At 40.3% G+C, this 15,071-nt stretch overlaps 2 protein-coding genes across 2 annotated transcripts; both read right to left on the reverse strand.

Moving 5' to 3' along the window:
• Window positions 1–2,253: 2,253 nt before the first annotated feature.
• elovl7a (ELOVL fatty acid elongase 7a) lies at window positions 2,254–6,009 on the reverse strand. Its single transcript, XM_028414060.1, has 8 exons — window positions 5,880–6,009; window positions 4,605–4,687; window positions 4,335–4,525; window positions 4,124–4,204; window positions 3,975–4,031; window positions 3,802–3,907; window positions 3,567–3,703; window positions 2,254–3,475 (listed from the first exon to the last, which is right to left on the reverse strand). Exons 2-8 carry the CDS (start codon window positions 4,666–4,668, stop codon window positions 3,227–3,229), a joined length of 885 nt encoding a protein of 294 aa, XP_028269861.1. The 5' UTR covers window positions 4,669–4,687; window positions 5,880–6,009; the 3' UTR covers window positions 2,254–3,226.
• Window positions 6,010–6,255: 246 nt separating this feature from the next.
• ercc8 (excision repair cross-complementation group 8) lies at window positions 6,256–15,003 on the reverse strand. The gene is made up of 12 exons (XM_028414059.1): window positions 14,673–15,003; window positions 14,290–14,385; window positions 13,786–13,887; window positions 13,510–13,633; window positions 12,536–12,617; window positions 11,535–11,603; window positions 11,372–11,438; window positions 10,747–10,850; window positions 10,255–10,379; window positions 8,775–8,972; window positions 7,570–7,665; window positions 6,256–7,060 (listed from the first exon to the last, which is right to left on the reverse strand). Exons 1-12 carry the CDS (start codon window positions 14,747–14,749, stop codon window positions 6,995–6,997), a joined length of 1,206 nt encoding a protein of 401 aa, XP_028269860.1. The 5' UTR covers window positions 14,750–15,003; the 3' UTR covers window positions 6,256–6,994.
• Window positions 15,004–15,071: the final 68 nt, after the last annotated feature.

Genomic DNA, 15,071 nt, shown 5'->3' on the forward strand with positions numbered 1-15,071 from the left:
TCCAGCAGCCTCTGTTCTCTCCCATGAAGTCAGTACTTTTCATTGTTCATTGCTGCCCCTGACTGGAAAGTTTCCAAGGTGCTGTCAGCCCCTCCACAAGACAGGAGGATCAGCAGACTCACAAATATACTCTTTCCAAACTGTGCTCACGACCAGTACCCACACACACACATAACGCTGCCACTGCCTGGAAGCATTGTGATCTGGTGAATTATAGTGGTCACAAAGAAAGCAATTACCATCCAGCTTTCTCTTATCTGCAGTCAGCTCCTCCTCTGTACAGTGTGCCTGTTTTTAAAAAGCCTCACAGGCTCTCCTTACACTTACAGAGAGAGTGGACAGAACCACAATTTGGGGAGTAGATTCTGTCATCTTTGACTATGGCCTCTTGTACCAAGAGTCACCTTAAAGCTCCTAAAAATGTTTCTAAGAAAAGCCTTCAGCACACTGCGTCTCTCACTGTTTCAATACACAGCAGTACCTTGGGTAATAGTTCACAACTAAACAAAGCTTACACAAAAGTAGCCTAAATATTCAGTCTGACATCAAAACAATGTCTCCTGGATATTAAACTAGACAACTACAGATGAGTTAGCTTCACGTGTACTTTCTGCTGCCCCTGAGTGGCAAAAGATGAGCTACTGCAGGCTTAATCTGTCAACTATGATGTAAAAAACTCTGCAAATCAGCTTTATCAGAGAAGTGTGGGGGTGTTTTTACATTTGGTAGGAGCCCATCACCCTTTATAAGTCAACAAGAACACTTCTATAATTACAAAATTCCTCTTTATTTAACCCATTTAATTTAATTAGTTTACTTAATTCTGTCTTAATTCTGGTAGACTAATGTGAAGGAGTTGCTATGAATCAATGGTTTGACATTTCATCATCAAAGACAACATTGGCCAGACTCAGGCTCAATTACTTCAGGTGTTATATTTTCTAAAGGCAGACATTTTGCCACCTCTGTTGATCTTTACTAAACAAACTTGAGCAAAATAATCTGTGCACTGTGCATATACAAAAATACTTAATCTCAAGTTAATCTTTCCAGTTTGAAAAATACGACAAAATTAAGGCATCATTGTGGAGAGAGGCGGAAAGAAATCATGCTCATTGACTTGCTTCATTTGTGTTATTTGAAATCATGAGCTGTCTGACACATTCAGCCTGACAATGACCTAGTTACCACAGCCTCTCCCACACTAAAACCAGGGAAGGACCTGCGAGGGTGGCTTAGAGACAGACAGGGGGTTGTTGGAACTCATCATGGCATGGAGCGATCATCTATGCCCTCAGAGGGTCGGACTGTCCTGCTGCCTGTTCTCATCTCTCCATTCAAGCGGTAAGCTCCAGCACTTACATGGCTGTGTGTTTATACATATTTACATGAAAGGCAAAAACCATTATTTGTGTATTTTGTAAACATACTCTACCTTGTGTGAGGTGGTGGAAGAGGTGGAGGGAAACACTGAAGTACAAACAATTGATCACATTCTTCATATTCAGTCAATTAAAGACCATGTGCTGCAGCTGCCTGATCAAATTAAACAAAAAATAAAACACATGATGATAACATGACATAACATGATATGAACACTTGGCTGTTGCATGCTTGTGTTTGCATCAAATGTTTGTACAATATATCATCCAAAGCTTCTGTCATTTCACTCACCTCATGGACTGCATGGTCAACTTCCTGTTTGATGCTGGCTCCACCCACCTGTGTGATGTCACACCAAAGAGGGCATGGAAGTTTAGTAATGTAGGCATGAAAAGAGTCACCTAACTGCACACTAAGCCTTCAACCAAACATATAAAACATGTAAACACATGTGAAAGTGCTATATTTATTTTTGACATTTTCCAGACAAATTTAAAGAAAATGAGTGAAAAAGTGCAGTGTTTGGCTTTTAGTCCCCTCTATATCATTACTTTAATAACTAGTTAATCTGTGCTCCTCTACTTGTTCAGAGTTTATGAAGTTTTGGATGAAATATGGTGATGCAGGTTACTTAAGGCTGAGAACTGCATCTCTAGTGTAAGTTTAACAGCACTGCCTAGTGGTGAAAATAACTCATTACAGCCAGATAAAGCAGGAAATACATCATCTACCTTCTATCCTATTTCTTTATACAGTATTATTGTTATCGAGTCAAGATCCTGCACTTAAAACTCATCAGGTCAAGTATAGTAATTAGAAGTAACAGCAAGTTATGTTTGCTGGCACCATCTTCACCTCAGAATCAACACATTTTCAAATACATTGTTCTTTTATTTTCATATAAATACATATAAAATTCACAATATAAACATTTCATGTCATATTTCTTACAACTGTATTCACTGGTAAAAGAGGAGACCCAACGGGAAACTGAAAAAAGTTAAGTCACATTTGTATGCGTTACATATCTGTAAATCTTCAGTGTTACATGTGCTGACACCTGAAATTACCCACGTGTCCTCTCAATCACCAGGAGCAGAATGTTACATTCACTTTCCAGTTAAAAGGTCATGATAACAAACATAAGAACTAGCCCACACGGAGCCAAGTCAAAAGGCACCGACTCCAACAACGTGAAGACCATGTTAGCAACAGAGCTTCAACACGTGAAGCAAAAAAAAAACAAAAACTCTAAAGCAGACAAGCAAGGCTGCTCATGTTTTCTGATGTCTGTTAATGTGTCCTAGAATACAGTTACTTTCCAATATACCTCAAGTAAGGAAGTAGTAAGACTGTAGCTAAAGCTGCTCTGGATCCTACAAGGACCACATATTCCATTGGTCCATTTGGCATCACTGTCACGACGTCACTTCATAGGAGACCGGTTTAATCAGAGTAATGTGATGCCACCGTTAAGTGTTAGTGCTCCTCACTGAGTGTCTGTACCATCAGCAGCTGTGACTCAAGCCATAGAAGTGGGCATGCACCTATTATCCAAACGAAAACACCCTGCATGACCTGCAACAGAACATGTGTAGCCTTTACACCACGTCAACGCTGAAGAGTCAACGTTAGTGTAGGACAAGTGAAATAAACAACCCTAACTAAAACATTTCATCTTAAATATAACTTTGGTCATAACTTAAAGATTGTCTTAAGCAATCACAATACAGTCCAAACAAAACGGGGTTAAATTTTCAGAGACTACCACAGTGGTTTTCTCATGTAAATGTAGTCAACCCGAAACCCCCCCCACCCCACAGATGGCCTTCAGAGTCCTGCATCACTCATCTTTGTCATGATTGGTGCTCCCATTCATGACACCATTGGTGTGGTGAGCCCACGTCTGAGCCTGCAGCACTTTAGGCAGCCTCTTGCCCTTGGTGTAGGCGTGGTACCAGAAGTTGAGGAAGAGAAACAGGAAAATCAGGCCGTACAGGCCGATGATGTAGATGAAGATGGGGAACTGGTAGGGGCAGTCCTTCATGAAAAAGTACTGAGAGATGTGAGTGGTCACCATAACAAACTGGATCTGTGGAGCAACAAAGAAAAGAAGGATTGGTTTCCAGCTCAACAGGGGGATAGGAAAAAAACAAGCAGTGTGTTACATCATCTTAACGTACCAGCTGAATGGTAGTGAGGTATTTCTTCCACCACAGGTACTTCTGGTAGCTGGGGCCCAAGGCAGTCAGCCCATAGTATGAGTACATGACAACATGGACGACACAGTTGAGCAAGGCGTGGAATGTCCCCTGTCCACCTGAAAACAGGGAGTGTATGAGGAACGATGTCAAAAGATGTCAAAAGAAATCCAGGAAATGTCATGGAAAATATTACAGCAGAGAAGGAGAGACCTACCAGCAGCAAAACGAACGCCAAACCACCAGGTGAAGGGCATGATGGAGTGATGGTAGACATGAAGGAATGTCACCTGGCTGTTCTTCTTTCTCAGCACAAAGAAAATCTAAAAAGAGATTCATGGTAATAAAATGTGATCTGATGTGCCATCAGAGCTTAATTTAATCACTTACAGTGTCCAACATCTCAATGAACTTTGAGAAGTAGTAAAGCCAGCATGTTGCCGCCATCTAGAGGAGACGAGAGAATTTCAGTATTTGTTTCAAGAGAAAAATTCATCAAGTCATTATTCAGTTGTGTTTGTGCTTTAGATCCGACTTACCCTCACTGCTTGTGGTGAATCCGAGTAGTCAACCAGGTCACAGTGAAAAGAGTATCCCGTTCCCCATCCTGACATCACAAACTATCAGAGAAACAAGGAAGATTTGAGCCAGACAGCCGTGAACACTGAGCCTGAACTGAGGCACTCGCACAGAAACAGAAATCTGGTTTAACCTCAGAGACAAATACTGTTCGATACAAAGACAACTCACCTCGTAACACATGTAGAGTGAGAGGGCCACCACGCTGAAGTTGTAGACTATGAGAACTCCTTTGAGGTCGAAGGCTTTCCGGTTCTCCATCAGTCGAGGCCCCAGTGAGGTGACAAAGTAAATGTAGGCTGCGATGATGATGGTTTGGGGGAGAGGGGAGGACATGAGCAGCCAGTTCTCCGTCCGAGAGTCTGCAGCAGGAAGGATGAGGACAGGTTTGCAAGAGTTGCAGTTTTTTTTAAAATACAGAGATAACAGTCAAAGACCCACCTGCATTTTGGATGAACTCGTCATATATGAGAGCAACAGAAGACTTTATATTATCAAACTCCATTTTTGTCTTTGCAGGTCACCTAAAAGAAGCACAGACAAAAGGTCAGTCTGGGAGCCGAATTCACTGACATTTGGATAAAACCACCTTGCATGGAGTCACCATAAATAAAACTGTAAGGCAACAACAATCACTACATCAAGTCTAACAGTCAGGGTTCCAAACTGTTAAATGGTCATTTAAATATACTCAAACAGGAAGCACCTTGCATAACTAGTGTGATATAAGCCGTTCACTGAAATAGGAAGTTGGTTACTTTCCCTCCTGCACATATTATTTCATATATATAACTTTAAGCATCAAATATGATCACACATATACTCAGAATGAGCAACAAACTAGACTGTGTGATGAGGAAAATAACCGCCCTTCTAAGCTGCTGCAGGCAAACAAAGCAGAGTGTGTGAAGGAGTACAAAGAGCAGCAGTCACTGTCTCTCACTAAACAAGAATGGACAGCAGTGTGCCCGGATTCCATTCAAAATAACCAACAATAGCATCAATGTGTTTAAATGACAGAAAAAGTTCCAACATGGTTGATACCTGGAAGAGTCCAAGTGTTTATTAAACCTGGTTGTACTAAAATATATGGGCAGTGTGCCAAAGGGAAGCAGGTTCACAGAAACCATTGTGCCATATATGCAGCTGTAAAGTCATGACAGGAGGGTAAACCCTACACAACAGGTTTTCAAGGCGTGTCCACCTGAGTGCAGGAGGAACTGGAACTCATCATGGGCATGTCAGCTTTGAACAAAACAGACAAGGCTGTCTGGAGTTTCTTCATTAATGAAGACATGGCAAGCCTTAACACGCCAATTAACGCATAAGTCTAAGATCCTGATGGAAAGCTTCTGCTCCCATGATGCGCCTCCAAAGTCATAGAATTACGTGGTTTATTCAAAAACAAATTCGGTCTACTGATGTGCAGAAAACAAACAGTTCCCGAACAAATTAGGATTTATAAGTTAAGAAAAGGGAAAAAAAGATATCTGTAAACACAAGCTAGATTTTAAAGTAGAATTCAACATTTAATTTATTTATAAATTCATTTTCCGCTCCACTGTGACGCACATGAAAAAAAAAACCAAGACCAACTACTACCGTCCATCTCACCATGACAGGAAATGCAACATTTTGTGACCGCGCACCGGCGTTTTGCTCCTTTAAACTTTATATTTGTCATCTTTGATAACTAAAATAAGCACATTCACTAACCTTCAGTGCTGCTTCAGCTGGTCCTCAAAGCAAATCCTCTCCTCGTTTTAACGTTCAAGCGTGTTTCCAAACTCGCGGCTCCCCAGCAGCCTCACAACAGGTGCGTCTCTGTCTCTGTGCAGGGCACGCTTTCCTCCTCCTCCTTATGCCAGCTGCAAAAGGCGTGGCCTATTTTTTCTGACCCGCTGATTGGCTGGTCCAACCTGCTGCTTAATCTAGTTCCAGAGTGATGCCTCATCGAAAGCTATGTTGTAACAATTACAATATATAAGCGCGATCAATTATTGGTTTCAGTATAAACAAATATTAACAATGTACAATTAGTGCTGTTACTTTCCATTGATTTTAATTTGATGTGTGGACAAACAAAGGTGCTGCTCCCACTGTTTTTATTGCAACAGACAATTTAAAAAAGAACATTTATGTCCACTTTAGGTAAAAGAAGGCTTCACTCTCTCATATCTTTATAAGAAATGAAACGTTTTTCTACAATTTAACTGAATCTATAGACAATAATGTGTTTATAAGGTAACATGTAAGCCAACATGTAAAACAACCAGAGCGAGACCATGAGAGGTTTTGGTATCACTCCCCACTGCTGGTTTCAACAAGAACTGACAGCAGCGCTTATAAACAAATGCAAATTTTTCCCACCAATGACAATAAGACAATCTGTCTTGTTCAATGTGTGGTTACTCCCATGTGGGGATAATGTGCAGGCTCAAAAACAATTATACACTGAAAGGCTGACACAATGCATCTTAAAAAATACACATGATTTATATGAATATTACAAACTTATGACAGCATTACAACAGGTGTGGGAGCACTGTGAAACGACAGCAAGGTGTTTACACTTTGTGCCATCACATTATAGTAGAAACAAAATATTTTATGCACACCAAACACATTCAAATTCAATAGCAGCATACCAAATTTACAAAACATATTTACAACATTGTACATATGTATAGTCATTTTTACATGTTTAAAGGCTTCTGTAAATATGAAACTTTCTCACAAACCATAATTGTCCTTATTGGTATCCTCAGACCTCTCTCATTTATTGACATGGTAACGGTGAAGCTTCTTTGCATACATTCAAAACACCCACGTTAGTCTTCATCACTGCTCCACGCATCCTGAAGAGCAGGGTTTACTGAAGACTGGCCACCAGTTACCTGTGAGAAAATCAGATATTCAGAACTAATCCCTGCCATATATGGGCATACACCAGCATCTACACTTCACTTTCAGACTTGTCAGAGGAAGGTTTGTTCGTGACCGACGAAGATGGAGCTACCTGCTGAATGTACAAACTTGTTAAACTGGAAAAAGACTTGTGATTTATTAAACATTTGGCATTACACAGCCGAGTTAAGGGAATGCAGTGAACTCGGTGTCACTGTGTATGGGGTGTTTAAATTCCTTGGATGACACAGGCTTATCTATGATCTCATGTATGCCACAAAGACACAATAACAAAATGAAACTTCACAATGCGAATCAAAGTATAATATGGGTTCACAAATTTTTAAGATTGTCGTAAAATAAAAACATTATATACACTTTATTAAAATAAACGATTTTTATTGCTGGTCTGAAATACAATATATAGACATAACTCCCTTAAATCAAAATTAAATATAGGATTATATAATTCCACAAAGACCTTTATCCAGGTCAGTACCTTATTTTCACGGTTTGACTCTTCTTCCACATCTGACGTACGGAGGACAGGAACCCACGCCAGAATGTTACAGTCTTTTCCTCCACTGTACAGCTCCTGCATGTAAACAACAACCACAGCTTCACACGGTATCACAGGATATAACCTTCTCAGCAAAAACCTTCGCCTTAAAGCACTTGCAATGACATCAGCACCAAGGGATAAACCGAGGTTAACAAGCATCAGTGGGACCAAGAGTAAAGTAATTAACATGCTCAAAACTATCTACGCAAAAACAAGTGAGCTCATGGGAGACATTTCAGTGCCGTGGGACTGACTGGGGTCGTCATATTAAACAGAAAGCAGCAGAAAATGCGACATCTTTAGAACATGCTGTCCCTTCATGGAAGTCTGCAGAGTGACAAGTTGTCAAGCTGCATTCTTATGTGTGTACACATACTAAATATAATCATAATACCGGATGTGGAAATTGCCTTATAAGGAGTGTATGAGCTGGACTTCCCTCTTTAACATGGATGATGCATCTTATAATGTGTAGTGTATTTCGCAGTAGTACTGTACACCTAAACAGACATAATAAAGTATGTATACACATAATATATATATATTTCAAAAATGCTATTGTTTATTTCACTACAATTAACCCAGGAGTGAAGCTCTTATTAGGTAGCAAAGTGTAGCAGGATACTGAACATTATGTAAATAATCAGGACATTTTTGCAACATATATGAAAAACTACCACTCTAATCTTTGAGTCTGACTAGACACCCTGTCCAGCTAGTTCCTCACAATTCTGTCATTAAGGCCTTAAATGGCACAAGCAGAGTGTTGTGTGTAGCAGACAGTCGTGAAACTAAAGACAGCCCTCATTGTCCTGACTCTGATAGTTGAGAGATAAAGAAGATGGCAGAATGTTTGTGCAGTGAAACTTTGGCCATGTGACTTTTGAAACTAACACAGCACTAACCTGTGTCTCACAAGAAGGAACACTGCATCTGCATTTATGGCAGCAAATGTTGACTTTACCATGTTATCAGGCTCTTTGCAAATTTTTAATGGCACCTACTGCACAGTTGAAAAGGTGGTGGACACAAACAGTCTGACATTAGTTCTCTGATCATATGGATAGTTGGAAGCACAAAAAAAAACAGTACTACAGATAGACGGGAGTACATTCTACTCTTGGGACTTTGGTGTGTCTTACCTGATAGTCCGGGTGAAACTCACAGCAGTCCACATTGTTATAGTGGCCCCTGAGCATGGTGACCAGCTCTCCTGTGTGGAGGGCATATACTGCAACCGAGCTGCCACATGGCACAAACACAAACTCTGGGCTGCATCCACGTGATACTGTAAACTGCAGCCTTTTACGACTCTCATTGCAGACCTTCCCATAATTTACCTGAGATATAAACAGAAAGGTCAGGGATTCAGGTGGTGTGTGTACAAATGTCTAAATATTTTCTCCATATTACTGCTTATTTATGGTTGCGCATCTCATTAATTCCCATCAGAAATTCTAACTACATCATCATGATCCATGTCTGGTCTTTGCTCATCAGGGAATGCCATCCATCTACTGTTTGGGTCACAGGCAGTATTGGCTGAGCTGCAGCCTGAAGATGGAGAAATGCCAACCATGGCAACAGCAGCCAGAAGCAGCAGAGCAGGAAATTAGAACATGAAGGCTGTGAGTGAGCCCATGGCAAAGGCAGAGCTTCCCCAGGCAGTAGGATGATGTTATATTTCTGCGATGTGGGGTTGCATATGCAAATATTACTTTTTTGTATGGACCAAAGGCTATAAACTAAAGTTCCTCTACTGGTTCAGGGCTGGTGATCTATTCCTCTTTTCTATTAGCATGGCCAGAACTACAACGGTCAAGTATTCACTCCTGCAGAGCCTGGAGAGCCTTAATGGTTTCACTTTGGTTAACAGTGACTAATTGTTGGTTAGAAACCAAACATTCATTCTTTTTTTGCCTGTTCACACACTGATACCACAATTGCTGGCAGAATAATTCCACTGGGGGGGGGGGTTTAATAACAACTCCCCTTCTTTAAAGAACCTAAAAACCTAGACCTTAGCACAGGGTAAACCTCTTAGTTTTAGTTCGACACAGTACTAGGACAGCTGAGTAAAATAGAAAAGTAGATTTAACAGTTTTAAGATTTAAGGCCGGTTTAAAAGTAGTTCCTGTCTGGTCAGAACTTGTGCAGGAACTTTCAGGCTTTCAGTTCAGTAGCAGTGTGAAAGTCTGTTTTGGTTAGTAGCTATGATTGTTTGCAGGAGCAGGACCTCTTGTAATATTTTTCCTGTTTTCACAGGCATATATTACATGTACCAAAGAGAGGTATCTATATCTTGCATCTTATCCTTCTGATAAGGTCAAAGTAAACTACCTACCCAGCACCACAGTGCAAACACAGACAAGGCCGTGCACAGTGAATAAAACTGAGCATCTATGCAGGAATTGAGAAATTTTTTTCTCAAATTTTTGTGTGACAAATATTGACACTCAGACTGCGGACTAATTATTAGTGTGTGATGGAGTTTTTGTTAGCAGGTTGCAAGAGTTTAGAGGTGCTAAAAAGAGCATTAGAAAGCAGCAAATGAAAACAGGTCTCTTGCCACCACAAGTTGTTATTCAGGTTGGCTATGAAGACAAAGCCTTTACACCTTACCAGGGTGTTTTCCCCAGAGGCACTATTCCACAGTCTCATACGGTCATCAGTTCCCGTAGTGAGGAGGTAGAGGCCATCACCAGTGAAGCACAGACCATTCACTCTACCATTATGAGCGGTGTTTGCTGGGTAGAGAAAGGGAAGATATAGCAACAGTGCATTTGTCAGCTATGCAGTACATGTTTTTACACCTAATGACATCTCAAACGTATTTGTCATGCTCTGAGTGTGACTGTTGTCTCCCACTATTACACAGGAGAGTTGACATGAACAGGTACAATTGCCATCTGACTAATATCTAGTAATACGTCCCACAGGCTTGAACACAAACAGTCAACAAGCAAACGAACCATTATTAATACTATATGTATACAGAATGTTGCCCTTTCCTCCAGTAAGACCAACTCCCATGTCATTGTAGTACATATGACTTTTAGGGCAATTTTAGCTATAAAAGTACAAATTACAGGAAAAAAGAAAAGATAACACTACCTGCCTCAGAAGAGGCTTTCGACTTGTCTCCATTGTGCTGGTCCAGAGTCAGAAGGCTCCCTGAAGCACGGCGCACATCCCATACTTTTACCTTGCTGTCTGCACTTAAAAAGAGAAATAGATAAATTATTCTGACAAATGTAAATGTTTGACAAATGCTACGTACAAGCTCAGACTAATGCAATCTATTGTTTGTTTTTGAAGGTCAGTTTTCTGCTTAGCATTAACATGCTGGTGTGTTATAGAATATCACATGCTTCTCTGTGTGTGTCTGAGTTTTCACTTACATTCACTTACAGTCCAAAGGGACAGAAGCACACTGATCCCAATGGGTTAATTAGCAGGTCTAATGTGGCATAAAACAGGTGGGGGCTGTATCTACCATATGCTGTTCTGACAGGGCTACTAGATTGCCACAGTGCCTATCTAGTAGCGATGTGATGCCATTATCCTTGACTCAGGGTTGCAATGTGGCCAGATGGCTGGGAAGTGAGATGACAAGAGCTGCTGGGACACAACATGGTGGAGATTGTACCGTGCCTGGTGTTATACTTTGATGTGGCTCTAAGGGCAAACCAGGTTACAGTTTCAGAGGCAGGGGAGAATGGCAACAAACAGAGCTTACCTGGCAGAGGCTAAGATATGCTCGTATCTGGGCGACCACCGCACAGACAGGACCTCCCCTCTGTGACCTGGAATGGGAAATTGCTTGTTTATTATGCCGGTATGTGCATGAAATTATGTGTCAGTTGAAAAACATGCTGGTAAATGTAGTCTAGTCCACTGACCCTGAAGAACATGAATTTTTGAACCTGATTTCAGATCACAGAGCTGGATTTTAGGATTTTTGGTGCCAACTGAAAATGCAAAAACAGAATTAAGACAGGACAAATACAAGACATCTATTATTTTCTTGTTTAAAATTATCTTTAACAGAACATTTCAACTTATTACTTTCATCAATCTTTACATGTATCTGAATAGATGTGTGAGCATGGAATAAGGATAAGGTGGCTCAGAAGGGTAAAAACTGGAAACCCAGGTTCTTACAGATAAGGTGTGGTAAGTATGAAAACCTTCTGATAAACACACCCAGCATGAATACTGCACATGGGAGGAATGCAAGTTTATTGGTAACAGTTAAAAAAAGAAGATAATTAAACAGCTGTTAAAATCTAACAAGCCCAAAATATGAAGTATTAAACAGCTAATGGTGCTTTTTAGAAACGGATTCCCTTAAAAGTATCTCCCTGGATAAAACAAATGACTTTGGGGATGTTTGCAACCTGTTTCACAAGCATGTGTAACACCTTTGAGAAGGAAAGACATGGGAGAAAGACAGTGGTGTCTCTGGGCCAGAAACTGGTGTGTCAAAGGGATACATCTGTGTGTGTGAAAGGGAGCATTTGTGTGCCTGTTTAAGAAAACGTTCTTTGCAGGTATGAGTAACCTGTTGGGCCTGCTTTGTGACATGAGGAGATTCCTACAATGTTTTTACCCATGTGCATCCAGCTTTGGACCCACTTCTGTCCCCTGCAGGTATATTTCACTTTACACCCTGGGTTAAAAAATATGAATGGTGTATGCGGTTTGATGTGGGGAAGCACATAGCACATTACTTGGTTGAAACAAATGCATGAACAACGAGATAACCAAGATACACTGCAGCTACTAGAAGCTCCTTGGGAATAATAAAGTTTTATCTGATCTTATCTTATCTTACTACATCTGCTTTGTTCGGTGTCATTGACATCAGCAAAAAAAAATGTATGCATGCACACACACACACCTGCAATAAGACTGTGCTTCCTGGCAATGGGGGATAGGTGGTGACTGTAGACATTGCCCTCAAACTCAAACAGTTCAGCAGGCTGTAGAATCACAAAGACAGAGGAAGAAAGGGATACAAACAAACAAGAAGGGTCAGTGGTGGTCACAATTCTGTATATTTAGGGTTGTTAAGACTGTATGAGTATACATATGCTAAACCAAAACTTATGATAAAATACACAACAATGCCCTTAACTTAAAGCCTTGAAGTTTAACAATTATATTAATTCAGATTTAGGCAAAGGGATTTACAAAATCAATTAGATATAAACAAAAACTAGTAGAGAGAGCAAAGCAGTTCCGAGCTTGGAACACACCTCACCCAATCAGCAATGGCGGTTACAATGCAAATTCTTCAGCAGACAAAAAAAAGGCTCTCTGTGCCCCATCTGTCAGTGTGTGCCAGCACCAGTGTGGACTTATACACACAGAGGACGCTCTGTTTGCATAAAAATGCCACTCAGACAAACACTGAGTGTGCAACGCATCACACACTAATGTTCAAAAATACACAACCATAATAAAAAATTGAAGGTATGAGTACATGTGTTTGTGGAAGAGAAAACACACAGAGTAAATAAAATAGAAAGGTCATGGATTCTTTTCTGTCCTTTCCCTGACCTTTTGAGGTAACTGTGGTGCCACTGTAACTCTAGCACAGCCCTGGGCCTGCCATATGGGACTATGTGGCATAGAAAGGAAGAAAGCATGAAGCAGAAAATAGGTAAGAGCAGGGGGAAAGAGAGCAGAAAGAGCAGAAAGGGGTATGGTGGAACTAAGTAAGATAACAATGCTAATCATATCTTTGTGCAGTTTATTATAACACTGAGTATTAATTTACACTATGTGAGAGAAGGGCTGATTTACTATTATACGAGAACCCCTCTAATAAAACATATAGTGCAAATGGAAATAATTGTGTAGTTAGCTTACCTTCAATGTCTCTGTGTCCCAGACTTTCATTGTCTTGTCAAAAGAGCTAGAGACAAACATCCCTGTGTCATAGGGATACCACTGGACTGTCTCTACACTGAATTTGTGGACATGCCGGCTAGATCTAAAAATAATAAAAACAGGAGCAGCAATTTAGACAGTATCATCATACCTTAAAGAAAATCTGTAAGCCAGCTGATAAATAAATGGATATTGTGAGATATTAATAAATACTGCCCTCTAGTGGATAAAATGAGTAATTGGAGAAATATTTACCTGCCTACTGTGCAGACCGCCTTGCAGGTGTACTGTGATTTCCCACTGTAGTTCTCCAGGTCATAAATGGCAATTACACCATCAGCACCTCCAGACAACATGCTAAACAAAGATTTTCTACGTTAGATGTTGCTTTTCAGCATTTATTTGTTTAAAGTTCAGAAAGTTAAACAGCAGAAAGAGGACTATAACAAATAAACCTAATCTGTGTGACAAAAATGTTCAAGAACTGACCTCAAGACACTGTACAATTTAAAGTTGGGACTGCATTCCATCATCTATTACATATATATTGTGTATATTTATTTTTCCTTTATCTCAGGTGACTGGTGAGTGTTGTATGCTGTGATATACGATGTGTGATGAGTGTTTAGGTTAAGACAGGACACTATTCACTGCTAATGGACTAAAAAAGTTCTGGTAGTACAAGATTTAGAAAAAAAAATAAATAAACTTTGCTGTCTGAACGTTTAATGTTGTAAACCACAGCCGCACTGTACTTACTATCTTCCCTCAATTGCTTCGATGTCAATGGTATTGATTCCATTTCCATGAATTCTGTCCACATCTCTGTCAGGATTCAACTGCAGACCAAGAACTCTTTAAAGATACCGAAAGAAAAAGATTTTTATCATTTCTGATTTTCAGGCAGATAAAATAAAATACTACAAAAACGTTGAACAATGAATTTGTTGACTTTTCCTCACGTATAACATTCTGTGTGCACATATATTATACATGTAGAAAGAGTCAGTAAACCACGATGCAAACATTATATTAAGCTTCAAGCTCATTGTTTGCTCATAGTGAAACACTCGTATCGTTTCTCTCACTGAAGACGTTACGCCCCCTGAGTTTCTGTAGTTTAGAAGATGAGCCATTCTCACCTTCTCGTTGACTCTGCACGTCTCAGTCGCAGAGGGTCGTCCAGACCAGCCTGCCTCGCTGCCAGATACCCCAACATCACTTCAACTTGTCAAAATGCAGCGCCAGTATTTTATATGCTATTGTTAGCTTAACTCACAGGCTAACATGTTACCTACAATGAAGTGAGTTCTAATCCATGTTACATCTCTGTGCATCGAAAAAGGCATTATCCTAAACCCGCAGCTCCACAATGGCACCGCGTTCCATTTTAATCCCTTTACAGTGATATATAACTTCTGTTTTACCAATTTCTTCTAGCTTCATCACAGCTGAACATAGTGAGCCGCCATGTTGGACAATAAAGCTAAGTCTATTACGCGAGCGCTGATTGGTTGGCATTACACAGCTGTCCAATCACA

Source organism: Parambassis ranga, chromosome 9, assembly GCF_900634625.1.
Source record: "Parambassis ranga chromosome 9, fParRan2.1, whole genome shotgun sequence".
Lineage (NCBI taxonomy): Eukaryota > Metazoa > Chordata > Actinopteri > Ambassidae > Parambassis > Parambassis ranga.

Excerpts from the sequence above, each read along its gene's own strand:
- elovl7a (XM_028414060.1), bottom strand. The coding sequence starts at position 4,668 with ATGGAGTTTGATAATATAAAGTCTTCTGTTGCTCTCATATATGACGAG. Across the intron at positions 4,205-4,334 it reads CACTCTACATGTGTTACGAG|TTTGTGATGTCAGGATGGGG; the intron begins GTGAGTTGTCTT and ends TTTCTCTGATAG. Across the intron at positions 3,476-3,566 it reads ACCTCACTACCATTCAGCTG|ATCCAGTTTGTTATGGTGAC; the intron begins GTACGTTAAGAT and ends GTTGCTCCACAG.
- ercc8 (XM_028414059.1), bottom strand. The coding sequence starts at position 14,749 with ATGTTGGGGTATCTGGCAGCGAGGCAGGCTGGTCTGGACGACCCTCTG. Across the intron at positions 11,439-11,534 it reads AAAAATTCATGTTCTTCAGG|GTCACAGAGGGGAGGTCCTG; the intron begins GTCAGTGGACTA and ends TTCCCATTCCAG. Across the intron at positions 10,380-10,746 it reads GAAAGCCTCTTCTGAGGCAG|CAAACACCGCTCATAATGGT; the intron begins GTAGTGTTATCT and ends TTCTCTACCCAG.